Below are 22,381 nucleotides of genomic sequence, written 5' to 3'. Positions count from 1 at the left end.
TCCGCTCCTCCAGCCAGAAAGGCCCCCAGAGTGCCGAATTCTCCCATATGCTAACCGCACCTGGACAAAGCTCCAGTGGGAGCCTTGCTGGTGGGGAAGCTGGGCTGGCGCTCACGGCCGGAACCTGGGCCCTTAGCGTGGCCTTGCGTCAGCCTCAGTCCAGCCCAGCACGCTGTCCACACCCAGCAGGCACCGGGGCTCCGGGCCCCTAACAGGCGTCCGGAGGTGCCCCGCCTGCCCGCGTCTGCGGTCCCCACGCCGAGGTCCTGGTGCGCTGAGCTGGGCCTGCCGGTCCCTCCTCGTCCCCAGTCTCTCCCATCACAGCAGCCTCTCCTCCTCACCGCGGGAGTCGGGGGGCGGGTGGAGGGGAGCGGGGAGAGGCCTCCCAGAGCCCTCCAGGACGGCAGAGGTGCCGCCCTTGGGCCTGAAGGAGCTCCAGCCCTGCGTGTGCTCTGTGTCTACGCCGGGGAGAGCCCCGCCTGACGCTGTCAAGGCAGCAGGGAGCGGGTGGCTGGCGCCGCCCCGCGGGGCCCTGGAGAGGGCGGGACAGAGCACGGGGAGGCTGCTCCAGGGACCCCTGGCCGCTGCGGCTGGGGGCACCCCTGGGACCAGGGCTGCCCTCACAGGGGTGCCCACTGGAGCCTGGGATTGAGGGGGAGGGATGGGCGGTAGGCGTCTTCTGCAAGAAGCCCGCTCGGCCGAGGCGCGGGGGTACTGACCGAGGCCCAGGAGCCAGGATCGGGTTCCAGCCCTCCGCAGCCCTCCTGCTCAGCGCTGAGCCCATCCCTCCTCCCCACCCCTGCCCTCACCCCAGGGACTGGCCAAGGGTGCCCCACGGGGCTCGGAGCTCCTTTCCCACGCCTGTAACTGTCCTCCGCTCTGCCCCGCCGGCTCTGCGTCCCCGTTACGGCCCACGTGTCAGCTCCGCAGACAGGCCGCCCCTGCACCTGCCCAGCCGACCCAGAGAAGCTCCCGCCTCACTCACATGCCACTCCCTTTTCCCCTTTTTCTTTTTCCTACCGGCTAAAGTCTGTTATTACTGTGGCTTATTTTGTGGCTTGCACTTTTGGCCATTGCGAGCTTCCTCACGTAGACGCCTGTGCCCTCATCAGTTTTTTAATATTTTACTGAGTTGAAATTCTCACAACATAAAATTAACCATTTACAGAATAAGTGTAGAGTTCAGGGGTATTAAGTACATTCACATCATTGTGCAACTCTCACCATCATCATCTCCAGAACATTTTCACTTTCCCAAAGTGAAACTCTGTCCCCATTAAACACTAACTCCCCACCACCCTCCCCCAGCCCCTGGCACCCAACACCCTGCTTTCTGTCTCTGTGAATTTGTCTGCTCTAGGGACCTCATATAAGTGGAATCACACAGGATTTGTCATTTGGCTACTGGCTTATTTCACTGAGCATAATGTCCTCAAGTTTATCCACGTAGTTACATGTGTCAGAATCCCCTCCTTTCTCAGGCTGGATCATGTTCCATTGTATGGATGGACCACACTTTGTTTATCCATCCGTCTGTCCATGGACTGCCTTCCTTTTTACAGCTGAGTAACTCAGCCCCGTTTTCTCCTGTCTTTATAACACGGCCTCTGTCTGAATCAGTCAGTCTTGATTGTTCATTGTCTCTCCCGCTGGAATGCAGCTCCATGAGGTGGGCTCTTATCTCTCCGAGGTCCCCCCAGCACCCCGAGCCCACACCCAGCAACGGTGGGTCCTCTTGAATGTTTATGAAATATGGATCCAGGGCACACAACGACCGTGAGTCTCAGTGACCTCAGGCCCTCCCTATGTGTCACGCCTGAAACATCTCTGTGTCCCCCGCAGTGGAACTCAAGCTCAACCTGGACCAGTACGTCAGCAAGAGGTACCCGGGCCTCGTGAAAATCGTCCGAAACAGCAGGAGAGAAGGCCTGATCCGGGCTCGGCTTCAGGGCTGGAAGGTCGCCACGGCCCCTGTCGTGGGCTTCTTTGACGCCCACGTGGAGTTCAGCATGGGCTGGTAAGGGCGCGGCTGAGCCCTGGGCGGGGTCGGCGGGGTCTGCTGGCGCCTGCAGGAGCCCCGCAAAGAGGATGAGCCTGGCAGGGCCGGGGGCAGCTGAGTCCAGCCACACGGCCACTCCACGTCCAGCTCCTGAACCCAGAACCCTGTTTGTGATGCATATACATGAAGATTGATCTGTATCGCCACCTTATCCCCAGAGGAATTTGAATTGGCCAGTCATTCCAGCAGGTGACAGTCAAATGAGGCTGCTCATGTGACCTCAGGCCAGGGGAACACACAAGGCTGGGGGCAGTTGCTGCATGGACACGTGGTCTGTAGGGTCTCAGTTAATGGAGACCTAAGTCTAGGGCACAAGTTGGAAGCAATTTCTCATCCTTACAGAAAATTCTAGATCAAAGCGTCCGCCCATTTTCTCCCACCCATCCATGCAGGGGTGAGGTGGGCTTCTAATGAGAAACCTGGGGGCGGATGTGGCCGGGGAGCGGCAGGGATACCTCGGTGACTCAGGGGCACCTGCGCGGGATGATCTAGAGGCGCCCTGGGGCCCGCCCCGCAGGAAGGCTGCGGCACCTGTCCTGGCTTTGTGTTTGCCCCGGGGAGGCAGGGCCCCTGCAGGTCCTCAGTACTCAGCGTGGACCCCAGACCAGCAGCATCTGCAGCCCCCGAGAGCTCGCAGGATATGCAGCTCTGTGTGACCTACGGTCTCTGGGTGGGCCCAGGGGTCTGTGCTCCGCCGCCCGGGACTCTCACGAGGCCCAAAGGTGGCCAGTGAGGCCTTAAGAGCAGTCATCTGTCCAGCAAAGTATCCACATCCAAAGGGGAGGCGGGCATCCACACGGGGCGTCAGAGCTGGGGTTGGCCCTGGTGCCTCTCTCCAGACCCTGTGGTCCCTAGGCCGGCCGTGAGCCGATGTTCTCACAGCAGGTGCCTGAGGATGTGTTGCTAGAACAGCAGGATGCGCCTCAGAGTTTTCTGGAAAGCCCCCACTGGGCCCTTGGCACGTTTCCTTATTTTCCTCTCTGGTGCCTGCATCTGGGAGGCGCCACGCCCCGCCCCCCGGCAGCCCTCGCTCCCGCCGGGACCTGCAGTGGACGCGAGAGGAATAAATGGCAGCAGGCGGGGCGGGCAGAGGGTGACATCCCGCGGGAAGGCTCCCGGCGCGCAGGACTGCGGCGTGACGCTCGGCCCGCCAACGTGACGCGAGGGGCTGAGCCCCGGCGGGGGGCGGGGACCTCAGTTTCCTCCGTGCCGAGTGGGGATGTTAGAAAGTGGGATTGTTGCCACGGTTACACGTGAGCCACACCCCGCACCCCGGCGGCGCCGGCTCCAGCGCACGGGCCTCAGGCAAGTGCCTAACGGGGACTGCAGACCAGGACCCCAGGGGACCACCTGTGTTGCATGAGCGGGTGGAGGGAGGGTCACCCAGTGCGTGAGCGTCCTGGGGCTGCCATAATGAATGACCAAAGGCCGGTGGCTCAAAACAACAGAAATTCAAAATTCAAAGTCAAGGTGCGGGCAGGCCTGCACTCCCCCGGAAGCTCTAGAGGAGGAGCCGCCCGCCTTCCCAGCTCTGGGGGCTCCAGGCGCCCAGGGCTGTGGCCACGTCCCTCCATCCCCACCTCTGTCATCACGCTGCTTCTCCTCTGTGTCCGCATCTCAAACCTCCCTCTCCTTTCTCTTAGAAGGAGGCGTCTTGCATTCAGGGCCCAGCCCAATCCAGGCTGATCTCATCTTGGGCTTTTTAACTGAATTACATCTGCAAAGGCTCTATTTCCAAATAAGGTCCCATCCCAGGTTCCAGATGGACAAATCTTTGTGGGAAGACACCGCTCAACCCTCTCCCAGCTTCTGGGGGCTCCAGGAGTCCCTTGGTTTGTGGCCGCAGCCCTCCAATCTCTACCTCCGTCTTCACACGGCTTCTCCTCTCTGTGTGACTGTGCCTCTCCTCTTCTCTCTTCTAAGTACCCTTGCCAGTGGGTTTAGGGCCCACCCAGGTCACCCAGGATGATCCCATCTCGAGATCCCTAAGTGAAACCCGCAGTGGGAGGGTCTGCAGGGGGTCCACAGTGGGCGGGGAGCATGAGCCCTGCGTGGGGCAGCCTGCAGCGCCCACCAGATGAGCTGCAGGGAAAAGTCAGCCCCGGGGTGGGTGGGCAGCTTGCCCTGCTTCAAGAGAGACTAAGCCTCACCGTTTTTATATCAGATCTCCCACATTATACCTTCAAACTCTGTGAAGCCTAAACTAAGACGTTCACTGAGATACTATCCCTTGGGGGAAATGTGAGGCCTGCGAATGCCGTAAGGAGGTGTTCGTGGTGGACGTGCTGATCAAGTCCCACGGCGCCTGGCCGGTATCCCCAGCCGGGGGCCACGAGGGTCTGGCCTTCGCGGTCTCTCAAAGTTCTTGGTTTTCCTAACTGCTCCTGCTGGCTGGACCAGAGCTTTGGTGCCTGTAACCACCTGCTACCTCCTACACCTCCTTCTCCACTCCAGGTGAGTGGAGCCCTCTCCTTCCACGTTCCCTCCACTCTCGCTGTGGCATCTCAGTCACCCCAGGACCACGAGCTTGTTCTCAGCGCTGGTTCTGTCCCAGTACGTTGCTGACCGAGATTCGACTTCTTTCTGCCTTGACTTCCCCTGCTGGCCCCCATTTCCCTCTCCTCTGCCACCCTCCTGAAGCGAGTCTTCTTTCCCCATGACACCTGTCGCGCTCTATCATCGATGACATGTTATGGTCTGCCCCCCTCCCCAGGGTCACTCCATACTGTTGTGCAGGTTGTGCACTGCACACTGTACCTGGAGGCCTTTCTGTCCCTCTGATATACGTTAAACTCCCTGGAGCATTTGGAGGGCATTTGGGAGAACCACAAGTCTACCACATCGAAGTGCAACTTTAAACCCGTGTAACTTTAATTTTCACAACTGAAAACCCAGCTATCCATCTGCAAATAGCCCTTCCCTCCAAGAACTGCCTCCACAGAGATCCTGCCTTATTAGCAGACGTGGCATTTGCAGAGAGCTTTTCATTTCTGAAACACTCTGCTAACAGTAATTAATTAATCCTCCTCATGAAGCTGAAAGGCAGGTAAATACCAGGCTCTCGCTTGGAAGGACAGCGGGCCACGTGGCGAATCCCGCCAGGCAGGGTCAGAGAACTGCCCCAGCCCCCCCCCCCCGCCCCCGCTGTCCCTGCCTGAGCTTGGCCCCCTGTCCCCCTGTAGCATTCGTCTCTCTGGTTGCCCCGTCAGTGGGCTGCTCACGACCACGTTGAACTCCAGCTTGGTGACGGGCCCTCGGGCAGCACCTCATCCTTGCGGTAGACAAGGCCGCCTCTGGGGCGAAGCTGCACCTGCTGGCCTCTTGGACTCCTGCAAGGAGAATCCGCAACCGAGAGCCCACGTCCTCTGGTCCCTCTCCTCTCCGGCTTCATTGCCTACACTGCCCCCATCTCTCTACTCCAGCCCCCTGGCCCGCTCCCCAAGTGCACCAGCACGTCCCAGGGGCTCAGCGCTGGCTGCTCCCTCTGTGTGGAACGCCCCCCCTCCCCATCTCTCCCACCACCTGCTACATCCTACACCTCGTGGTCATCACCCAGGGCAACTTACACCAGGCATCCTATTTAAAAGTGCAATTCCAAACCACCCTTATTTACTCTCTTTTCCCACCACAACAACTAACACCTCCTAATATATTATATCACTTATTTACACATTATTGTCTGTCCCCTGACCCCCACCCAGTCAGGGCCACCACATACTGTTGTGTAGGTTGTGCACTGCACAACAGTACCTGGTAGCCTTTCTGTCCCTTCAGTGTATCCTAAGTTCCCTGAGGCGTGGATTTTTTTTTCTTTTCTAGTTTGTGAATGTACTCTGCTGTGTTAAAACAGGGTGTGGCACATGACAGGTCCTCAGTTCATGCTTGTAAATGAACGTGTGGCCACCCGTGCGGGGAAGGAGGGCCGGGAAGTGGGATGAGCTGGAGGGGGAGGCCGAGCTGTGAAGGGACAGACTGAGCTGACCCACAGGGCCTCTGGAGCCAGGACGGCCCCGTAGAGGTGTCGGAGATTAGGCCCAATCCGTGTGCCCGTATCCCTGGTGTCCATCAGTCCTTAGCCACGGGCTGCCCCGGGAAGGGCGAGACCTCGGCAGGCAGGTCTGCAGCCCAGGCGACCCCGGGGCTTTCAGAGGTGAAGCCCTTGGATCCGCCGTCCGCAGGCGCCATCAGACCCGGGTGTGGCCACCTCCCTGGAGGAGGCCTGGCTCCGGCCCCCCGACCTGGGGGAATGGGGCGGGGGGTCCCGGCACCCATGCCCTTCCCCACGGGCATGCACCGCCCCGCAGGGCCGAGCCCGCCCTCTCGCGGATCCGGGAGGACCGGCGGCGCATCGTCCTGCCGGCCATCGACAACATCAAGTACGACACGTTTGAGGTGCAGCAGTACGCCAGCGCGGCCCACGGCTACAACTGGGGGCTCTGGTGCATGTACATCATTCCGCCCCAGGACTGGCTGGACCGCGGCGACGAGGCAGCGCCCATCAGGTGAGCCGATCCCGGGGCCCCGGGGCAGGGCCTGCCCTGGGAGGAGCCAGGACAGCGTGAGGGGGCGTGGGGCGGGGCTGCCGCAGGGGGCTGGGGGGCTGGAGGGACGGGACGTGCTCCTCTGCAGAAAGCCGGGGCCTGGCGCCACATGGGGAAGTAAGTGTGCTGGGATGCAGCGTCCGCCCAGATGTGCAGAGGGACAGGGTGATGTGATGGGGAAACTTGGGAGCGGCTCCAGTTTGTGACCTGAGAGATGACGAGGTCGGGTGGGGGCGGGAGAGGGAGGGAGGCAGACAGACAGACAGACAGAGCTAACATCCAAAGAGAAAGAGCCAGTAAAAGAGACTGAGAAAAGGAACACAGACATGGAGAGAGCAGAACAGGGGACACACCAAGGAGAGTGAGAGGGAACAAGAAAGAGAGATGAACAGAGGAAGACAGAGTCAGGGTAGGGGGCAGGGAGACCAAGAGACAAAACTGGGAAGGTGTCATGAGCAGAGAGGAAGAGAGATGCAGAGATGGAGAGAGGGAGGGAAAGGAGACAGAGACCCAGACAGAACGAGGGAGAGACAGACACACAGACAGACAGAGGCAGAGACAGCACCACAAGAGTCAAAAACACGAGCCGGGGAGCAGAGCAGAGACCTGGAGACCACAGATGCTGTGTGTGCTACAGAGACCCCAGGCGTTTCAGCAGACCCCAGAGATTGTCCTGCAAAGCGTTTATTTTATTTTGAATCGGTTCCCAAACATGAAAACGGAGAGATTTTCACATGTTAAAAATACACAACCCAGGGACTTCCCTTGTGGTGCAGTGGTTAAGACTCCACGCTCCCAATGCAGGGGGCCCAAGTTCGATCCCTGGTCAGGGAACTAGATCCCACATGCATGCCGCAACTAAGAGATTGCATGCCACAACTAAGGAACCCGCCTGCTCCAACTAAGACCCGGCACAGCCAAATAAATAAATAAATAAAATATTAAAAAATAATACACAATCCAGGGCTTCCCTGGTGGCACAGTGGTTGGGAATCCACCTGCCAATGCAGGGGACACGGGTTCGAGCCCTGGTCCGGGAAGATCCCACATGCTGCAGAGCAATGAAGCCCGTGCGCCACAACTACTGAGCCTGCGCTCTAGAGCCCGCGAACCACAGCTACTGAAGCCCGCATGCCACAACTACTGAAGCCCGTACGCCTAGAGCCCGTGCTCTGCAACAAGAGAAGCCACCACAGTGAGAAGCCCATGCACCACAACGAAGAGTAGCCCCCACTCGCTGCAACTAGAGAAGCCTGTGTGCAGCAGTGAAGACCCAATGCAGCCAAAAATAAATAAATAAAATTTAAAAATTAAAAAAAAACCACAACCCAGCATCTTTATAAAAATGGGAAGGGGGCTTTCCTGGTGGCGCAGTGGTTGAGAATCTGCCTGCCAATGCAGGGGACACGGGTTCGAGCCCTGGTCTGGGAAGATCCCACATGCCACGGAGCAACTAGGCCCGTGAGCCACAATTACTGAACCTGCGCATCTGGAGCCTGTGCTCCGCAACAAGAGAGGCTGCCATAGTGAGAGGTCTGCGCACCGCGATGAAGAGTGGCCCCCACTTGCTGCAACTAGAGAAAGCCCTCGCACAGAAACGAAGACCCAACACAACCATAAATTAAAAAAAAATAAAATAATTAAAAAAAAAAAAAAATGGGAAGGTGCACATTCTCACAAGGCAGCAGTCCCTGGGGCTGAGAAGCAGTCCCCTGTCTAAACAGGGCGGTGCTCTCCAGTTCCTGAAATCCCCACCACTCCCCATTGTCTCCCTGACGCTCTGCCTTCCTGCCTGCGCTGTCATTTCTTGCACCTGGCTTGCTTTGTTTGTTTCCATCACCGACTGAGCTTCTGTAGTTTGCAGCCCTTCCTTCCACTTCCCTAGTCTGCTGAGCCCCTGGGAAATCTATGTTTCAAAATCTAGTGGGGCTACCACTTTCTCCTGGGGGCTCAGCAGGATGGAGGTATTTTTTTCCTGGAGTGAATGTGCCTCTGCAGGATCTGCTGACCCCTTGGAGCCTTGGCCAGGTCTCCCCCTGTAGAGGTTTGGATTTTAGGGCCTCGGGCTGGGACCCCTCCTGCCTCATCTGTACAAACCGATGTGTCCCTGCTGAAACAAGCCACTCTGCCCGCAAGCGACCAAGACCATCCCTCACTGCGCCTTTGAAAGCTCTCTCCTCCCCTAGGAGTGTCTTACGGGGGCCTCCGGGCACCTACGCTCCATTAGCAAAGAGCCGTCCAGCGAGAAATGAAGTCTCAAGCAGCCTGGACGCCGCGAGCTGCGGGAAGGCTGCTCTGGCCAGACTGTGTGTTGTCCCAAACGCCGCGCCTTGCTGGCATCCCCTGGAGAGCGCTGGAAAACCCTGATGCCCAGATCCCAAATAAAAATGGGCGAAGGCCTTGCACAGACACTGCGCACAAGAAGGTAGACAAAACGCTGGCACACTCACAGAAAAACGCCCACCGCGGAGTCGCACAGTGTCCCAGTGAGGCGCCCCGCACGCCTGCTGGAAAGGACAGACACACCAGTGGCAGCGGGGGCTGGTGACACGGAGTCGCCGGAACTCTCAGCGCGGCCGGCGGGAGAAGGCATCGGCAAGACCACTTCGTAAAACTGGCGTTTCTCATAGAGGTAAAAACACTTCCTGTATGACCAGCCGCTCTGCCCCAGGTATTTTCCCAAAAGAAATGAAAACACACGTCTACAAAAGACAGACGCGAATGTTTGTGGTGGCAGCTTATTCACGATAGTCCCGAATTGGACCCAAGTGTCCACCAACAGGTGAGTAGATAAACGAAGCATAACCTATCAATGTAACGGGAGACTTCTCAGAGCAAAAAGGGAATAAACGGTTATGCCCATGACAATGCGGGTGAAACGCAAAATGGCGAAACAGAGGCAAAAGAGCCAGATACAAAGGAGCACGTAGTGTGTGACCTGATGCCCAGAGAAGCCCAGAGAACGCAGTCCCCTGGTGGAGGGCCGAGGAGCCCGGGATGGGCGCGTTCTCCGTCTGGACTGCGACGGAGTTACCCGGCGTTCCCTCCGTCAGACCACTCGGACCACACGCTTTCAAGGGCTGTGTCCTGTTGCGTGTAAATTTACCTTTGCTGAGTTGATTTTTTAAATGAATTTCAAAACATACAAAAAAGTAATAATTCCAATGCCCAAGCTGCTTACCATGCCAGTTAAATTAGCATCTCTGAGCCGGGACCAGGAGGGTTCCAGCCACAGAGAAGGGCGCCAGCTAATGTGAGCTGAAGGGGCTCTGGGGAGGAACCAGCAGGAAAGCCAGACAGCTCCCCGACACTGCGGACGGGTGTCCCTCCACCTCAGTCAGTCCCCGGAACAGAGGTGGCAATGGCTGAACTTGGGCCACAAACCCCTGCCCCCATCTTTCCTGGAAGCAGATGGGAGAAGGGGTCCTCCAATGGCCCGCTGACCTTCACAGAGGGGAAGGTCTGGGGACTCACCGTCCCACAGGGAGTATGTGCAAGGAGAGAGGCGGTCTCCCTAAAAGATGTTGGGGTGTTTATAAGAAGGCTGAGATGGAAGGCTGGGTGCAGCAGACAGCCGTGTCCGCATCCTGACCCCCAGAGCCCATGAATGCGACCTCATTGGGAAAAGGATCTTTGCAGATGTAATTAGGATCTTGTGATGGGGAGATTACCTTGGATCACCCGGCTGGGCCCTGAATGCTGTCATGAGTGCCCTTAGGAGAGACACACACAGAAGAGCAAAGGCCACGCCACTCTGGAGTCAGAGACGGGAGGGATGCAGCCAGAAGCCAAGGGACACCTGGGGCCACCAGGAGCTGGAAGAGGCAGGAAGGACCCTTCCCTGGAGCCTCCAGAGAGAGTGCAGCCCTGTCCGACACACCTTGACCTCAGACTTCTGGCCTCAAGAGCTTTGAGAGGACAGATATCTCTTGTCTGAAGTCCCAGTTTATGGTACTTCTTTTCGCAGCCGCGGGAAATGAACACGCTGGGTAAACCAAAAATGGACAATGTCCAGAACAGGCCCTCTGCAGAGCCCTACTCCAAGACTGGAAGGTCCTAAGCCTTGCTGGGCATCTGCCAGGAGGGTGTCCCCGTGGGGATGGAGCTGACATACAGCCATGCTGAGATGAGACCACGGTGGCAGTGTGGAGGCGATGCTGCGTGTGACAATCACAAACATTCCGCGGCTCCACGCGGAGCCACCATCACAGCTGGTCCCCGATTGCGTCCTCAATGCGCATGAGTGCAGCCCGCGGGGAAGCAGAGTCCTGACAAGGGCCTCTCAAGGCTGCCTGCGGAGCTGATGGCCAGCTGGCCCGTGTGATGGCTTTAACCACGCCCAGCCAAGGCTCCCTGGAAATCAGGTGTGGTGTGTCCCTCGGGGAAGAGAGGAAGCCGACCGGCGCCTCCCCAGACCCCGCCTGGCCCTCAGCAGCCTCCATGCCGGGACTCACTGCCCTGCCTGTGATGCTTCAGGACGGCCCCCCAGACCCCCGGCCCCTCTTCCTGGGGAGAGAAGAAGTCACTCTGAATCTCCCATCTCACTGTGCACGGCACTGAGCCAAGAGTGGCGTAACCGCGTCCTTCAAGTTCTAGAAAGGGCCGCCTCTGAGTTACAGCGTGTTGCCTTGATTGTACCATGTATGTTTTGAAATTGGAACTGATGTTTACACTTAAGAGATTTCACATGAAATTGATATCTACTCTCTGAAAAGTAGAAGATTCTGGAAAACCCAGGCCCCCATTCCTACCTGGTGACCATCCACTGGAGCTGAGTTGCTAGTGACCCCCTGGGAGGGGCAGCGCCACAGTCCCCACTGCTCCCAGCAGCCTGCTTCACACGCCCCTCGAGCTGGAGGGTCCGGAGTAACAGGACCCCAGGGGCAGCCTCGAGGCCCTCTGCGTCCAAGGTTGTTATCCAGCGGACGGCCCTCCTCGCCCCCTTCTCACAACGTCCCCGCCACAGCAGAGCCCTCGGGAGAAGCCCTGGCGCCCCAGTGCCTGCAGAAAAGGCTCCTGGCCACCCTCTGATGGAGCCCCTCACCCTGCACATCCCGAGACCCTGACCCCAGGCTGGGAAACTGCATCCCCGGGGACAGCGCGGGCCTGGAAGGGTCTCTCCTGAAAACCGCCCTGGGATTTCTCGTTTCCCTTGGACCTGGGCGCGGAGCCGCTGCCCTTCTCCTGAAGGACGCAGCTCGCACACCCGCCCTGGAGCCCGGGTGGGAAATTAGCCCGGGAGAGGCTGGCGTGTAAAGATTCCCTTTAGGAAATTTCCCTACCATTCATTATCCTTGAAGCTCAAGGAAGAAAAAAGAGTGAAAAGAAGGCTTGGATTGCTGGAGGGAAATATCTCAGTCTTGACAGAAGGAGAAAGACGGCTTCCCCCGCGCGTGGAAAGGGGAGGGAGGGGCCCGCGGGCCCGGTGTGGGCCCAGGGGTCCTGCATGCTGGGGGCGGCTGGCCGCACGCGTGAACCGTGTCATTGAAATGGAGCTATTTCCCGGGTCTGAAGGAGGTCAAAATGGGACCCGTGACCAGTGGCGTGTTTGTCCCCGTCTCCGCGTGGCTCCGAGCTGCTAGCGGGGCGCGGGTGCGGAGCATCTTGGCTGTGTCGTATGGACCCTCGCCTCGGGGAGGGCCGTGCAGCCCCTTGGCGCACGCGGCTCGCATCTTCCAGGGGCCGTGGAGCTCGTGCGAGGGTTCGCACCCCGACCCCCGGAGGGGAGCCCAGTGTGTCTGGTGGACGCGGAGCGACCGTGGGTGCAAGCCGGCTACCAGTGGGGCCAGAGGAGCCCGGAGGAAAGGGGGATGCTCTGGGGGTGGCAGAGGGGCCCCCCCAGCACCCAGTCCCCCCCACCAAGCAGGGGAGCGTGGAACGCGGCCCCAAGTAACACACGCACACTCACACACACATGCACAAAATCACACACACATGCACACACGTGCATAGAGGTGCACACACAGATACAAATGCAAGCACACAGACACGTGTACACACTCACACACCCACAACCACACATAGACCCACCCACTCAGACACACACGCGCACAAGACCACACATAGACCCGCGTGCGCACACACACTCACACGTAATTGCTTCTCTGGTCACGGTGGTAGGATAGTGACATTTTCCTTGCTGACTTGTCACCCTCTCCTGAGTGTCACTTCCCGTGGTGCTGGGGGGTTTGGTAAGCACCTCGCCTGCTGGGTAAGTAACAGTCCATCAAAGGGAGGGCTCGAAATTCATTCGACCGTCTACACTGATGGACTCTAAGTTGATTTCCCTTTGGCCACTATAACTCACGCTGCAGTGCACAGCTTTGTGCGAATAGCTTTTGGATTAGTCTCCTGGGATAAATGCCAGCTATGGAATCAGGGGATAAAATAATAACAGCAAACGGTTCCCAGGCTCCAGACACTCCTCTGTGCGGTTTTCGTCTGCACAGCAGCCTGTGGAGGAGGCACCGGCCTGCCTCTCATGTTACGGGCGGGGAAGCTGAGCACAGAGCAGCTGAGTGGCTTGCCCGAGGTCACACAGCCGGTGCGCGCCGAGCCGGGTCGCCGTTGCATCACTGCACAGGTATTGTTGGCTCCCTATTCATAGCTCTGGACTTTTCCAAGACAGTTGAGCCAACCCACACCAGTTCCTCCACAAACTCGCCACCAGTGCGTGTGGCCCCTGCACCCGGTTCGGCAGCGAGTCTGCAAGATTCTGCACATGCCTTCCCTGTGCCTGTGCTGATTGCCTGGCCATGCCCTGCCTGCGAGCACGTGTTCTTCCTCAAGACGCCAAGAGCAGATGACTCTCTAGTCCCTTGTCACTCTCCTGAAGGCTGAAGGACCCATTCGTGATCTTAATTTTATCCGCTCCCATTTATACAGAACTCCAGAATTCCATGGACTCGAGGATGTGTATTGTCTATGTGTGGGTGTCTGGGTGTGTCTCTGTGTGTGCATGTGTTGTATGTGTATCTGTGTGTGTGTTCACTGCAGGTGTGGGCCTGTGTTTATGTGTGCGGGGGGTGCACATGTGTGTTTCTCTGGGTGTTATGTGTGTATATATATATGTGTGTCTGCATGTACCTGTGTGCATTTGGGTGTGTACGTGTAGGTCTGTGTGTATGTGTATCTATCTGTGGGCACGTTTGTGGGACCATGTACGTGTATTACATGTGTCTGTATGTCTGTACATCTGTTTGTTGGGTGTGTGTCTGTCCTTGTAGGGGGTGTGTTGCGTGTGTGTCTACATGTGTCCGCGTGTGCCCGTATGTCTGTTGCATGTGTGTATTTGTGCATGCGTGTGTGTTGTGTGTATCCATGCATCTGTGTGTATCCGCATGTCTGTTGCCTTTACAAGGCAGGAGCCCAGGTGAGGACCCTTTGCAGAGATGCTGCTTGCTATATCCCGGCACGCTGCACTTCAGCCCCGATAGAAGGATGCCCCCAGGACGACAAGTCTACCCCTGCCCGGCCAAACCTGAGAACCCCTCACCCTGGCTGTTTTCTGTAAACACAGCAAGAATTTCTCATGCAAATCAATTCAGTGCCAGCTGATTCTGCTTCCATCGCCTTCTGAGTTTAAGTTTACTTTGGAACTCTGAGCAGTAATAAAAAAATTATTACTAGCTACAACAGACTAGGCAGGGATTTGGTATTAAATTCACCAGAGATCACCTGAGAGTTTTGTGTCGTTAAGAAAATGAGAAATGTCTGTCTTCGTTGGCGAACTATAACTTAACCGGTCAAACGCTCGCTATTACACATCACAGATGACATTAAAATTTCGTTGCTGTTAGATTTGTGCCTCAAATGTCATGACTGAACAAATTGGATCTTTTTACAAATAAAAGGATAATCGCCTTTTAATGCCTCTGTTATTCTTGGACAACTCATGGGCATTTGCTTCTGATGTCCTAGTCACATTTAAAAGAAATGCTTCTTTTAAATTGTGATTGAGAACAATTTATCATGGCGTTTTCATGAGTGACTTCATACCTGTGGGAGCAGCGGGAGGGCACAGCGGGGGGAACAGAGGAGGAAACAGCCTTAGCCTTCAGCCTTGCCAGGACCACAGGGGCCTTCGGGGACAATGGGGAGCCTTTTTAAAAATTTATTTGTTTTATTTATTTATTTTTGGCTGCATTGGATCTTCTTTGCGGTGCGAGGACTTCTCGCTGCGGTGGCTTCTCTTGTTGCAGAGCACAGGCTGTAGGCACGCGGACTTCAGTAGTTGTGGCTCGCGGGCTCTCGAACGCGGGCTCAGTAGTTGTGGCACATGGGCTTAGTTGCTCCGCGGCATGTGGGATCTTCCTGGAACAGGGATCGAACCCTTGTCCCCTGCATTGGCAGGCAGATTCTTAATCACTGCGCCACCAGGGAAGCCCCATTGGGGAGCCTTTACTAGTCCTCTCGGAGCTCGGAAGAAACTAAGCCCTCAGCCTACAAAGGAGGTGTCTTTGTTTTGAGGGAAACACGTCCTTCAAAAGCTTGGAAGGTCCTGCTTTCTTACAAAACAGAGACTGTGCGTACTTCTTGCTAGCAAGATATTTTTCCGTTCTCTTTCCTTTCTCTTTTTTATCCCCTCCAGCTAATAGGCACTCGATATATCCTGCATTCATGATGTGACTGTATCATGAATGAATGAATGAGTCAGCAAATGTGCAGTTCTGTTCACAGTGACACCGTCCACTTGTCTCTGCCACTCTGTCTCACCATGTCCTGCGTTGATCACCGCTGCTCCATGAGACCAGTGGAGGTCTCAACACCGATAGATTGTTAATGCATTTTAGAAAAAACTATAACCAGCACATTGACACATGATTTTACAGATACAATTGCTTGGGACAAGGCAAGATTTACTGACATTTTAAAAATATGTAGCTGTAAATAGAATTATTATAGGAATAATAGTACAGTTGGCAGTCTTTTGCAGACAGCTGCACAGGTTGTGTACTGTACAACTTCAAGGTGTGTCATTCAGAGAGAGTCTGATATTGAGGAGGTTCCGTAGAGTTGAGCAGTGCACAGCCTGTGCAACTGCCCATTACAGCCCTGACTACTGATACACAGATAAAATAATGAAGGAGGTAGGCAAGTGACTGATGGTCAGGGCAACTAAACAACTCATTGGGTAAACAGATTTTTAAAAATTTACACTAAGTTGACTGAATTGAATACTGGTTTTTGTCATCTCTGAGGGATGCAAAGACAAGTCCTAGGCAGCCCTGGGCACAGTGACCAAGCGGAGGCGAGGAGCGCAGGGATGAGGTGTGAGGACTTGGAGAGAGGATGGTGAGCCCACCCAGGCTGTGGGGGTCCGGGGCCACACACCAGCAACCAGCTCACGCACTGTCTGCTTCCCTCCAGAACCCCGGCCATGATCGGCTGCTCCTTCGTGGTGGACCGGGAGTACTTCGGGGACATCGGCCTGCTGGACCCGGGCATGGAGGTGTATGGTGGGGAGAACATCGAGCTGGGCATGAGGGTAAGTGTCACTGCCTGGCCACCGAGGCCTCTTGAGGGGACCGTCTGCCGAGCAGACCTGTTGGCCTGGCTAGTCCGTGAGCTGCATGTTACCAGTAAGGGGGACGTAAGGCCCCAAAACTTAGGTCAGTGTAAGAAACCTCGATGGCAACGAGACTGGGAAACATTATGAATATTGTAACAAGAGATTGTGTTTTGGATGTGACTTTATTTCTCAAGCCACACGTTCTGTTGCATTACACTAAAGTGGGGGCTGGTGGGGGTGGGGTGGATATTGTAAAAGCTGGTCCTGGGCTTGGGGAGTTTGCACGATGGCAACGAGGAGACCCACCCTGTTTCGTGGGCTTGTCTTGGTGGATGTGTGTAAAGCAGGGTGCAGATGGGGTTGTGAGCATCCGAATTCCCCACGGCTGCTCCTGGGGGGTGGGCAGCTTGTAGAGGAGGCTCCAGAGAGGATGTTTTCTTCTAGGAATTTTATGATTCCAGGTCTTATGCTCAAAGCTTTAGTCCATTTTGAGTTAATTTTTCTGTATGGTGTAAGATAGTGGTCCAGTTTTACTCTTTAGCATGGAGCTGTCTGGTTTTCCCAGCACCATTTATTGAGGAGACTATCTTTTCCTCATTGTATATTCTTGGCTCCTTTGTTGTAAATTAATTGACAATGTGTGCATGGGTTTATTTCTGGGTTCTGTATTCTGTTCCACTGATCTATGGAATGTTTTTATGCCAATGCCATATGTTTTGATTCTTGTAGCTTTGCAATGTAGTTTGAAATCAGGGAGTGTGTTGCCTCCAGCTTTGTTCTTCTTTCTCAAGATTGCTCTGGGGTCTTTGTGGTTCCATACAAATTATAGGATTGGTTGTTCTATTTCTGAGGAAAAATGTCATTGGCATTTTGATAGGGATGTACTCAATCTGTAGATTGCTTTGGGTAGTACGGTCATTTTAACAACATTTTTCCAATCCATGAGCGTGGATACTTTTCCATTTATTTGTGTCTTCTTCAACTTCTTTCATCAATGTCTTGTAGTTTTCAGTGTGCAGGCCTTTCACCTCCTTGGTTCAGTGTATTCTTAGGATAAAATCAGGTTGGGTTCGGAGCCCAGTCAAAGGCTAGTATTCTGGGCTCTGTTCACGGCTCAGCGGAACGGTCACAGCATGATTAACGTGACGGGACACAGCCCATCCGGAGAGGGATGGGCAGGGCTTTCAAGGACTGTGGACCTGGAGTGCCAAAGGACCCTGCTCCCAGGAGAGTTCAGGTTTGAGCCCTCAGCACCAGGTCATGGGTTACGATCAGATCACCAGGTCACCAGGTCACCAATTCCTTGCCCTTCATGCGCAAACGCTCCTTCTGAGGTGCGGTGACCCCGCTCCACACAGAATGCTCAGAGGCCCAGGATGGGGAAGCAGCTTAGCCATTGGTACCAGGAGCCGGAACGCAGACCCACACTAGCTCAAGCCTCACTAACCAGCTGGTTAGCTGTCTCTGCCCAGTGGCGACACCAGAGCCCGCAAATCAAAGAGTTTTTGACACTGGATCTGTTAGCCTTGACAGAGTGCCGTCACCCGGGAGGCCTAAAGCCACGGCCCCCTCCTCTTACTGCACTGAGGCTGGAGTCTGAAGTCTCCGGGGCTGCGCCCCCTGGGGGCTCCCAGGGAGGGTCCTTCCTGCCTCTCCCAGCTCCCGGTATTTGCTGTCAAGCCTGGTGCTCGTAGATGCGACGCTCCAGTCACAGGGCCGTCTTCTCCCTGTGTCTTTACGTCCCCTCCCTCTGTGTGCTCCCCATTAGGAGGACACCGGTCACGCTGGATTAGGGCCCACCTGAGTGACCTTGTTTCAACCTGATTACCCCTTTATTTATTTATTTTTTAAAGAAACACTGTTTTAAGTTTTCTCTCTCTTTTTTTTAGACCTATTTTTTAAAATAAATTTATTTATTTATTTATTTATTTATTTATATTTTGGCTGCACTGGGTCTTCATTGCTGCGCACGGACTTTCTCTAGTTGCGGTGAACGGGGGCTACTCTTCGTTCCAGTGTGCAGGCTTCTCATTGCGGTGGCTTCTCTTTGTTGCGGAGCACGGGCTCTAGGTGCGCGGGCTTCAGTAGTTGTGGCTCACGGGCTCTAGGTGCGCGGGCTTCAGTAGTTGTGGTGCACGGGCTTAGTCGCTCTGCGGCATGTGGGATCTTCCCGGACCAGGGATCGAACCCGTGTCCCCTGCATTGGCAGGCGGATTTTTAACCACTGCGCCACCAGGGAAGCCCCTGATTATTCTTAATTATCAGCATTGCCAGTACCAAGAGCGTCCCATCCAGGGGCAGAGTACCTTAGGCAGCTGTTGGTGCCCCAGTTGGTGATGCCCTCCCTCCAGGGGAAGGTGACTGAGCTTGGTCATGGGTCCAAACTGTGAAGCAGGGCAGCTCCAACGGCCTGGAAATGACGGGTGGCCCACGGGGCTCTGGCTGTGTGGGAGCGAGGCTGCCAGCAGCTGGGAAGCCAGAGCCGGAGGTCAGGGATGTGAACCCCACGTTGTCACCTCTGACCTCACTCCCGTGTCCTCCTGCCCCTCTTCAGAGAGGCCAAGACTCAGGGTTTGGGGATGGCCAGTGAACTGACCAAGTCCTGCAGCAGCAGATGGGCCATGAGCTGCCCACCCACCAGTAACCAAGCCTGAGGTTCAGAGCTGTTTCTGGATTTAAAACAAGAGGTAGCCAGCGTGTGCAGTGCCTTCCCAATCTTTAGGACATTCTATGGGACACGAATCACAATTAGCCGTGGTGCTGAGTCCTGATGATACCGACCGGGGTTCTTGACCTTCCCCCGTCAACAGAAATCGGCCTGGGGCCAGACAAGAAATTCAGGCAAGGCTTTACTGGGGCCCCTGGGTTCTTGACCTTCCCCCGTCAACAGAAATCGGCCTGGGGCCAGACAAGAAATTCAGGCAAGGCTTTACTGGGGCCCCTGGGTTCTTGACCTTCCCCGGTCAATAGAAATCGGCCTGGGGCCAGACAAGAAATTCAGGCAAGGCTTTACTGGGGCCCCTGCTGCAGCAGGCGGGAGAGGGGACAAACAACAGCTTCCCTTGCTTGCCTGCTCCCTGAGGGAGGGGGGAGGGGGTGCCAGCTGGTTCCTTATATGGGGTGAGGGTAGGGGTGTGCTGGGGGGGTCGGGCTGGAGGCGTGGCTCAGGTGCTCTGCCCGCCCCTATGGTGGTGCTGAGTGCAGGGGGCATGCGCAGTGCCCTGCTTTTGCCCCCAACCCCCTGCTTTTGCTCCTGGCTCTTCAGAAGTGGCAGTTGGGGTTTTTTTGGTCTTTTTGTACCTTTTGTCCAGAATTTGCCCCAGCTGCACATGCGTGCATTTATTTTTAGTCCCTTATAGTTTCTTTGTATTTATTGCTGGAGGAGACGTGTGTCCAGGTGCAAGCACTGCAGCAAAGGGGCCCAGGTTCCAGGTCCCAGCCCGTCTCACTGAGGCCCCAGGATGCGGTGACAGCTGCTCTACCACTCAGAGTGCTGAGCAGAGCAGGAGGGGCCGGGAGACCCACCAGGAGGGTGAGGCAGGTCTCTGGGCCTGGTTCTCAGACTCCAGCTGCCTCAGAATCCCTTAGAGTCTCCTTAAAATAGATCACTGGGCCCCAACCCAGAGATGTGGATTCAGTACGGTGGGGTGGAGCCCAGGAATCTTTATTTTTAAATTTATTTATTTATTTATTTTTGGCTGCGTTGGGTGTTTGTTGCTGCACGTGGGCTTTCTCTAGTTGCAGCGAGCGAAGGCCCCTCTTCGTTGCGGTGCACGGGCCTCTCATTGCGGTGGCTTCTCTTGTTGCGGAGCACGGGCTCTAGGCGCGCGGGCTTCAGTAGTTGTGGCTCGCGGGCTCTAGAGCGCAGGCTCAGTAGTTGTGGCACACGGCCTTAGTTACTCTGCAGCATGTGGGATCTTCCCGGGCCAGGGCTCGAACCCGTGTCCCCTGCATTGGCAGGTGGGTTCTTAACCACTGCGCCACCAGGGAAGCGCAGCCAGGAATCTTAATTTCCAACAAATTCCCAAGGGCCACTGACTCTGCTGGTCCAGGGAACCCACTTTGAGAACCAGCCTCCGCCCGGCCGCCACTCTGAGGACCATAGGCCAGCCAGGCTTGCTCTGCACTGGGCCTGGAGCATTACTGAGCGCTCTGCAAACGCCCACGGATGGAGGGGGAGGGGCCAGGGGCCAAGCCTCGGGGTCTCCTGTGGCCGAGCTCTGCTGATGTGGGGCTGAACTCTGATTGGTTCGGGGTCCTTGGGATTTTGTGGGTTTTTTCTGGGGTTTCATTTAGGTTTTTGTTTGTCTGTAGGGACTTAGGTCACAGAAAAGATTATTTAAGGCTAGTTTTTAAAAATTTATAGACAGTTTATTGAAGTTACACCTTTCCAAACCTGTTCACTTTAAGCTTTTAAGTTAAACCTAGAGATCATATTATTGTGGTTATAAATAAAATAAGAACTCTCACCTTCCCCTTTTCTTTGATTAATGCTTGAGTAACTCAGACTGAACAGATTAAATGCTATTAAACAACGATCAGTTCCATTTCTGCCTTTAGTTAATTAAATTTCCTTGAACTTTTAAGATGACACTTATAAATGTGGCATATTTTCTTTCTTCTTTAAGCACCTTGAATGCCTGATATCATTGCAGAAATTCCCCTAAGCGCTTAAAAAACTCTAGTGTGTCTAGTATATTAAACTTATACCAAATCTCAACTTCTCTGAAGCATTTCGGTATTGTTTGCAAATGTTTTAAATTCTCTGACAAGGTCCAATTTTAAATCACAAATTTAGAATCAGTCCTCAGTTATACATGTTAAAATGGAATCAGAGGATTAGCCCGGCAGTCTTCAGTATGCTGACTTTTCTCAACTGTTTTCGTCATTAAAGACAAATCCTTTCCTGTGATTCCTGAACCTGGCAGAAAGTGCCAGTTCTCCGTGTTTGACTGATTCCTCCACCTCTACACTGGATTCTCACCCTTCCCAGTGTTAGAGGATGTCAGCTCGGGAACCACAGTCGGAGTCCCAAGGAAGCTGCAGAGGCCCTGGGGGCTGGGGGAGCCTGGCCGCTGTCCCCGACCCCCGGCCTGGGTGTGGGTAGCAGGGGGCTCAGTGGACATGCGCCTGGGCGGAGGGACCGCCCTGGGGAGGATGAACCACCGCTGGAGACGCAAGGCACCCACACGGGGAGGGGCAGGGGAGAAGCACCCCGACAGACCTCTTGCTCCCTGTCTCCTTCCAAACCAGACCCAGCTGGGAGCCTGAGGGCAGGAAGGGACCTGCCTGGAAGGGCGACCGGGCCTGCTGGCTTGCCAACCCAGCCAGGTGGGACCGGACAGAGGTCGGGGGCCATGAGGGCGGGAGGAGGAATTTGAGGGCGGGGACCCCCAGGGGCTTGCAGTGGCTCAGGTCGGGGGCAGCGCAGGGTCAAGCAGAAGCCAGCATGGGGGAACCGACAAAGGAGGGAGAAACAGCGGGTGTGGTCGAGGTGAGAAGATGCCAGGTGTCGGGGAGCCGGAGGAGGGCGACAGCCACATGCCGCACGCCGGGGGGAGAGAGAAATGAGGCTGGACGCCACCGCCGGAATCCAGGAAGCAGGCTGTGTACAGCGTAAGGTTAGGGTTGGGGTCCATCTGAGACCCCGATCTGTCCGAAAGAGAACTTGGTATGGGGGGTGGGGGAGGCACTGCCCTGGGTGTCACCACGTAGGCGCCTGGGAGAGGGAAATGGAGAGACTGGCCAGTCTTCATCCCTGGTGGCACCTGGGTGGGAATATTCTCCTGGAGAATTTTGCAGCATGGGGGACAGCCGAGGCCGCGTGGGGGTCACCGGGTGCTGACCGGCGCAGCGGGAGGGCAGAGCTGGGGAAAGCCCCCGGTCCCAGCTGGTGAGGCAGGGAGGGGTCCAGGTGTGGAAGTTCCCTCGCGCCCAGCTGTAGCTGGGAGCCCTGAGCTCTGTGCACACACGGTGGCTGCGGGTTTGGCCATTAGACCGCGAGGAAGGGCCAGGGTGATACTCACCTGGGTGAGTTCTAGCCGGTGGTCACAGTGACAAGGGATTGGGAGGCCAGGCGTTATGTTAGCAGGGAGACAGAAACCCTCCGAGGTGTTGAAGAAGGGGCGTCCAGCAAAAGGAGGCCCGGCAGCAGGCTCTGTCTGGCCCTGGTTCTTTGACCACAGGTGGGTCCCCAACGCCCCTGGGCCTGGGTCTCCGCTTTGTAAAGGGGGCTCTGGGCTCTGCGCTGGGCAGGGTCCCCCTAGCTGT

At 55.9% G+C, this 22,381-nt stretch overlaps 1 protein-coding gene and 1 long non-coding RNA gene across 2 annotated transcripts in view; both read left to right on the top strand.

Annotated features, from left to right (window-relative positions):
- Positions 1–22,381, top strand: part of LOC309610422 — a 487,797-nt gene that overhangs the window by 137,379 nt on the left and 328,037 nt on the right. The gene's annotated exons all lie outside the window — the stretch shown is intronic.
- The window catches only part of GALNT9 (polypeptide N-acetylgalactosaminyltransferase 9), a 100,658-nt gene that overhangs the window by 43,667 nt on the left and 34,610 nt on the right, over positions 1–22,381 (top strand). Inside the window, exons 4-6 of the mRNA XM_082354159.1 lie at positions 1,843–2,017; positions 6,364–6,561; positions 15,970–16,087. Coding sequence (XP_082210285.1) covers positions 1,843–2,017; positions 6,364–6,561; positions 15,970–16,087 — 491 coding nt within the window. The remainder of the gene's footprint in view (positions 1–1,842; positions 2,018–6,363; positions 6,562–15,969; positions 16,088–22,381) is intronic.

The sequence above is a fragment of the Balaenoptera borealis genome, assembly GCF_965194805.1.
Source record: "Balaenoptera borealis genome assembly, chromosome: 14".
NCBI classification, from domain to species: Eukaryota; Metazoa; Chordata; class Mammalia; order Artiodactyla; family Balaenopteridae; genus Balaenoptera; species Balaenoptera borealis.
The sequence above is the reverse complement of the archived record's forward strand: the minus strand, read 5'-3'. Positions and strand labels throughout refer to the sequence as shown.